At 41.1% G+C, this 6,232-nt stretch overlaps 1 protein-coding gene across 2 annotated transcripts; it reads right to left on the reverse strand.

Annotated features, from left to right (window-relative positions):
- Window positions 1-2,199: 2,199 nt before the first annotated feature.
- LOC147622971 (uncharacterized) lies at window positions 2,200-4,565 on the reverse strand. 2 transcript variants are annotated; one of them, XM_086821787.1, is made up of 8 exons: window positions 4,454-4,565; window positions 4,040-4,168; window positions 3,807-3,937; window positions 3,631-3,709; window positions 3,421-3,487; window positions 3,268-3,320; window positions 2,978-3,151; window positions 2,200-2,822 (listed from the first exon to the last, which is right to left on the reverse strand). In XM_086821787.1, exons 1-8 carry the CDS (start codon window positions 4,524-4,526, stop codon window positions 2,404-2,406), a joined length of 1,125 nt encoding a protein of 374 aa, XP_086677913.1. In that variant the 5' UTR covers window positions 4,527-4,565; the 3' UTR covers window positions 2,200-2,403. The 2 variants fall into 2 exon arrangements, with proteins under 2 accessions (XP_086677913.1, XP_086677912.1); XM_086821786.1 differs by having other exon boundaries at window positions 3,421-3,529.
- Between the last annotated feature and the right edge of the window lie 1,667 nt (window positions 4,566-6,232).

Below are 6,232 nucleotides of genomic sequence, written 5' to 3' on the forward strand. Positions count from 1 at the left end.
GCGAGAGACTATGAGGCTGCCTAGTTCTGAGGGCCCAGGCTAGTGCGGTAAAAAGCCCTCCCTAGTGTGCAGACATCCCTCTGAGGGGCGGGAGGATCGAGCGATGGAGCCTGAGAGGGCGACAGGCCGGCTTGAGTCCTCGCCAGCGGCCGACGATGAGGTGTATGGTCCCGTAGGGTTTTGCCCAGCATGTAGAGGCTGGAAGGCCGAATTCGAGATCATCGGCAGAATAAGAATAAGAGAGCCGGTTTGGCTTGTATGGAATTGGTTCATGTATAGACTTTTTATATAATTACATCTTGTCTTTGGTATGATTGCATTGTGTAAGAAGGCTGTTTTAACGAACCTTGTGAAAAAGGGCCTTAATTAAGGAATATGTTTATTTATGTCAAACAGTGTGGTAGGATTAATTAGAAAACAAATTGATGCGTGAGTAGGGTGGAAAGTGGGAGGATGGAATGCCCTGATGGCACCATCCTACGGACGGGTGGACCCGATTAGTCGGGTAGCTTTCCAACAGATTAAGTGAAAGCCCTACGCTAGATAGTTAGGTTCCTGGGCAACTCTATTCTAGAAGACTAGGCCAGCGGCTGTGCCTTGCATAAGATGAGGAAAAAAGCGTTGTCCCTAGAAATCAAGTCTAGTAGTTGCCCAATTTATGATCAATTGCCCTATGGGTGATTTGATGTTTAGAAAATCACGCTCCCCCTGCGGGATAGAGCTAGGTCATACTTATAAATCGTATCCTTGCATCTCTACAAGGTCAAGGTGTCGATGAATAGGAAATTTTTCCCAAGATAAGACTTAGCGAACTATCTTAAGTGTTTCTCCCATTTTAGAAGGGAGGAACCTTACATTTTGTAATTTTACTTTGGAATAAAATGGAAGTTTCATCTCTCTATGGTGTCTTTGTAAAAACGTTTCAATGATAGTAACCCATGGTGTCTTGTGCTCAACATCTCATAGGTGGTGGTAATAATATACAGAAGTATTGGAGAATATTGGAGGTTTCATCTTTGTACGCTGTCTTTTTAAAAAAACATGCTATGAAATTGGAGTACATTGAGAGACGAGAGGAAGAGAGAGAGAGAAACAGTAGTAGAGAGAGAAAGAGTACAGAGAGTACAGTAGTAGAGAGAGAAAGAGTAGAGAGAGAAATCACTTGCCTTAAAACCAAAAAGCACTCGCCAAAAAATACACCCCTGGGTAGACATCTTATGTGCCGAGTTATTGCATAAACCTTAGTGAAGATATATATATACTTATAAGACATAGCTTGTCTTGACGCAACAATGAAAGGAGATGATTTACTGTTTATGCCACCAATTAAGGTTCTCGTCCACACTTCTCCTATTACTCACTCTTCCTTTTCTCGTCAAAATTAATGACGATGAGAAGTTCAACTAATCTAGAGTTATGGTGCAGGTTTACCCAGGGATGCTATAGATTCCAATTTTTCAAATAGTAGTAATTAGATGAAACTAGGAAGAAAATGCTTGTTCAAAATTTCTTTTTTCTCTTCAAGCCATGGTGAAAATGATTCGTGTCAAGTTCGCTCAAAATAGTTCCCGAACAATTGGAGATCTTCTAATAAGAAAAACCTCTTATTTTTGTACTTATTCTTGAAAAGAGGTTGCAAATAATGTTTTAAAAAATTTAACATTACTCAACAAGAATCACTCGTAAACATCATTGCAAGTGACATTAAACGTCGACTAATAGACATAAGGGGTCGCTAATTTTCAAGCCAAGTTTTGTTAATTAAATTGCATTTAAAAAAAACTATCTAAGTTTCTAACGTATAATTTATCCTCTTCAATTTTTTACTTTTAAAAAAATCTGAACGAGAAGAACATCTTCACAATAAAACAAAAGTCTCCCTCCAAAGATGTCATTTGGCAGTCTTATTTAAGAATCTTGAAGCAAGAAAGAGCAAGAAAAAACAATCTAAAAGCGCCTCGTTTTTAAAGTAATATTTTGGATTAAAGAATCTTGGAGCAAGAAAAAACAATCTAAAAGCGCCTCGTTTTCAAAGTAATATTTTGTATTAAAGACCAAATACGGTTGTTGAACTCTAAGAACCACGCTTAAGCGTGAGAATGCACAAAATTATACCCTTAAAATTTGTCAAACCAGCGAGGTCTAATTAACAAAGTTTCTCTAAAACAATACATTTTATTAGATTCCTTTATTCAAGCCCAATAATAATAATATATATTCTTATGTTTATATAAACTATGATTTTCATACAAGCAAAAGCACGGGAGACGCGTTGCCCATTATCCAACTCGACAGATGTGCATTGTGAATCACTCACTGTACTGAAGTAGTGAGCCGATGTAGGTTATGAAACGAAATTCACAGCAGGAGGATTGGCCTCCAGTGATATACTACGTAATAGTACTAGCCCCTTGTCCGGCGGATGGTGATGGTGCCTTTGCCATGGGTGCGGATCTTAGTGAGAGCCACCACTGATTTTCCCGAAAAGTTTGCAGGTATTAATGCAGATGGAGATGAAGATGATGACGGCGATGATGATTCCGAGGGACAAGCCTTGTAGTAGCCACAATTATTAGTGGCAGCAATAGTGGTGGTGGTGGTGACGGGGGAGGAGCACGAGGAATAAGTAGAGGAGGGATTTGCAGTATAGTAAACAGCTTCCGGAGAGCGATATTGCCAGCCCAATGTTGCTGCATCTGCATTGTAATTCATCTGCCTGTTAATGTCTTGCAACGTTGCATCTCCATGAACCTCGCAAGGCTTCACCACTTCAAAGGGATACACTAGCTTGGTCGAATTGATCCTACCTTTGTGCCTCCGGCCTTTATCGTCATACATACATATACATAGACATGATAAAGAAATATTAAACTAACCAGAGACTCTTTTAGAAATACTGATACATACACATATAAAAGAGTGAATATATATTAGAAATATGTAGAGAAACTCTATTAAGCATATTGCAACGTATTACCTGCAGCTTGCAGCGTTTCTTCACGTGGTGCTGGTGGTAATGGGTGATTCAGACTCTTTGGTTGAATCAATGGGCCATGATGGGTGACCAACGGTGGTTGAATTATGATCTGGCCGTGTGATCCATGCGGGATGCTCTGGTTTCTTTCAACCGACGAGGATTCTGTTTTGAAACCTATGCGGCAGACCTTATGTCATTATTCATCTTCTTCTGATATATTCAAAAGAGCGTGCAATACACGTCTGAGACATCACTATAAGAGTTTATTATCAGTGGTCAAGCTCAAATACCAGAAGGCATTATTGATGCAGAGTTGATCATGATGGACTTCACGTCGTCGATTCTGTTGATGATTATCACAAACATGCCTTTATATACGTCAAGCTGCGTATAAGTAACTCGTGAAGGCGAATCTACTTGACTTTAATCAAGACTCAACTTACGCATCAGAGAAGGTTTCTTGTTCTTGTTCATAATGATGATGATTGTATAACAGCGCATTACTTCTTCCTGCACCATTGCAGCTAATCTCTTCATCCCAGGCTTGATAGCCTGAACATCAAGCTCAATATAATTAATCGTCAAAGGAACCCGCCATGTAGCATTGATATTCAGTTTTAAACAATATTATATTGCTAAGCTCACTTCATTACCTGGTGCATCTATCCAAAAAGACGTGGAGGGATCGTCGCTGGCTTTCAACTCCATGTTCTCGTAGACGTTATTGCATACCTGTTATCAATCAGCTCAAGGGTTTAACCATACATTTATCACCGCATGGAGTCCCTGATTATGATCGGGGAAGGAGAAAAGCTAGTCCTTCACTCACGTGGAGCTTAGCATTGATCGGTTTCAGCACATTACATGTGCTCCCTAGATCAGAATCCGAGAAAAGCAGCATCCGCTTCCGCTTAGTAGAACGATTACCCTGTGATGATGAAGTGACGAGACTGCAACCCTCTGTTGCAATAACAATTAAGTAAAATTAAATTAGCAAAGAGTGGTACTAATGTTGTTACAATATTGCCTTGCTCATGAATCTGCTAGTGCAGCTTATTGTACCTTGAGGAAATAGTGCGTTGATATGCGAGCAATAAGTTGGAGTGCAGTCGGGTAGCTCCGACTGTGAATACACATCAGTGACGCTTGCATAATAGTCGTCCCATATACTAGCGCTGCAGGTGGACATGTCTGAAGGAAATAATATGTTCAAGTAGTTATTATAAGTCATGTGTGGCGTTCGCATTCAATGATCAGTTAAGCCAAGCAACCCACAGATGCAATGGTACCAAAATTATACCAAACGTATGCCAAACGAATGCTAATTTTTAATTACTGTAGCATTCGTAGTTTGCCAATAGCGTCGAACATTTAATGAATCAAATAAAGGAGAAAATATCTCAAATGGGAAGGGATTATGGAGTTTATGATTTGCATTAATCATGGGCTATGTAGGATTAGTTATAAGGTCCCAACCTAGAGGAAGATCATTGAATTGTGAATGGATGCCAAAGGGGTCTGCGTCGTAACAATCTTGAAACTTTTCCATGAAAGAGAAAACACCCAGACTCTATGGGTGGGAAGAGGAGGGGGACAAGAGGAAAGGGACGGGCGCGGGAGGCAAACTATATAGTGAAGTGGAGCACTGTATCCGTGACGTGGCAGCCAAGTACGCCAAGTAGATGGCCACAAAGGACGACCAGCCTGCCAAGGAGGGCCACAAAGGATGACGAGCGTATGGGCGGTGTGCTCCTTCTACAGTGGGTCTTGTCGAATCGACTTCACAATCAGATTATCAGACCTCGGGCTTCGTCATTCCAGGTCCACGTCATCTCGTAGGACGCTGTGTGGTGTGGCCATGCGAAATATATATGCCAGTTTTCCATGCACGAAATTTCTGGGAGCTCGCACGTATTTCTTGGAAGCACCGTGAGTGTACCGAGTAGACACATACATGATATCATCACACACACACACTCACACTCTGCATAGATAAATTATAAACGTTGTAAGGCCTACCTATCTCAAAACCATGGCGCCTACACTCTAGATCTGCACTCCTATAAAATCGATATTTCTATTTGATTTCATCCTCCTCCACATGAATGTACAACCACCACTAAAACGTTATGTTCTTGGAGCTTCAATATTTTAGCCCGAGACTTTTGACGATTTTGATAGTTCAAAATATTTCTAATCACGTTTTTGGCAATTGGCATTCTATATGTTTGTTGGTTTTTCTCTGCCATAACATTCAATTTTTTTTGACGAACCTTCGTGAGCTAGTGTGTGCCAGATCGATCCACTAGCAACAAGACCAAAATCTACTTTCAATTTACTTTGCAGCTTGTACAGTGTACTGCCTCTTTCGTGTAGAGAGTATTGATCAACACAATATACTTGATGGTAGAAGTAGGAGTCTTCAAATGGTTACTATAGAGACTTGGAACTTCGCAAAATTGAAATCTAGACATATTGATCCTTTGTAATTACGTTGCCCATGAAAGTGGGTTGGCCTTGGAGATTGTAGAAATCTCACGTGTGCAAGTGCGATTTTGTTGAAAGTGGAAGCACGTCTTGATGCTTATCATTGGCATGCATAATATACACCCCCACGCACCCACCCGTGACCACGCTTCCTCTTTCTACGTCCAGGACGACGTCTATTGCTACGAGGAGTTGGTACTTGCACACGTAGGGAAGCGCAATGCGCATTCTTGTCTGTGAGGAAAACAATAGATAGTAGCTACTAGCTGCAGCGATATATATTATAGATCCTTGAACGGCATTTTCGATTCAACCCGTTGTATGATTAACATCTGAGAAATCAACACCACTTTGCAATGCATCGGCAAATGGCAATTCGATCGCCCATCTAAATGGAGCGAGCATTTTAATATAGTTTTTGTTGTCACTTGCGAATTAGCTGTATGCATCATTGCAGCTTGGTTTGATGCCAACAGAAAAGGCGAAGCAAATCGACCGACGGACAAACTCAATCACTGCCAGGGACTAGAGTTAGCCATCGACGAGTTGGCCGAGGGTGGGTGGTGCTCAGGAGGAGTAAATGCAGCCTGCAATAAAAGAACAACATTACTGACAAAAATGGCCATGAAAAGCTATGAGAAAAAGACCTTCATATTGCAGAGAGGTCAACCGCGGACTTGAGTTGGGCTTGGGTTCGGTTCCAAGTTCCAACCATCGCTCCTTCGAAAGCATTGTACGTGGGCCAACTCAAAATTTACGAATGTCACG

The sequence above is a fragment of the Cibotium barometz genome, chromosome 27 (assembly GCF_041138505.1).
Source record: "Cibotium barometz isolate CiBa-2024 chromosome 27, ASM4113850v1, whole genome shotgun sequence".
Classification (NCBI taxonomy): Eukaryota; Viridiplantae; Streptophyta; class Polypodiopsida; order Cyatheales; family Cibotiaceae; genus Cibotium; species Cibotium barometz.

Coding starts and splice junctions, on each gene's coding strand:
- LOC147622971 (XM_086821786.1), bottom strand. CDS start 4,526: ATGGAAAAGTTTCAAGATTGTTACGACGCAGACCCCTTTGGCATCCAT. Junction 3,938..4,039: donor CAACGCACTATTTCCTCAAG/GTACAATAAGCT, acceptor TTATTGCAACAG/AGGGTTGCAGTCTCGTCACT. Junction 3,321..3,420: donor CAAGAAACCTTCTCTGATGC/GTAAGTTGAGTC, acceptor AATCATCAACAG/AATCGACGACGTGAAGTCCA.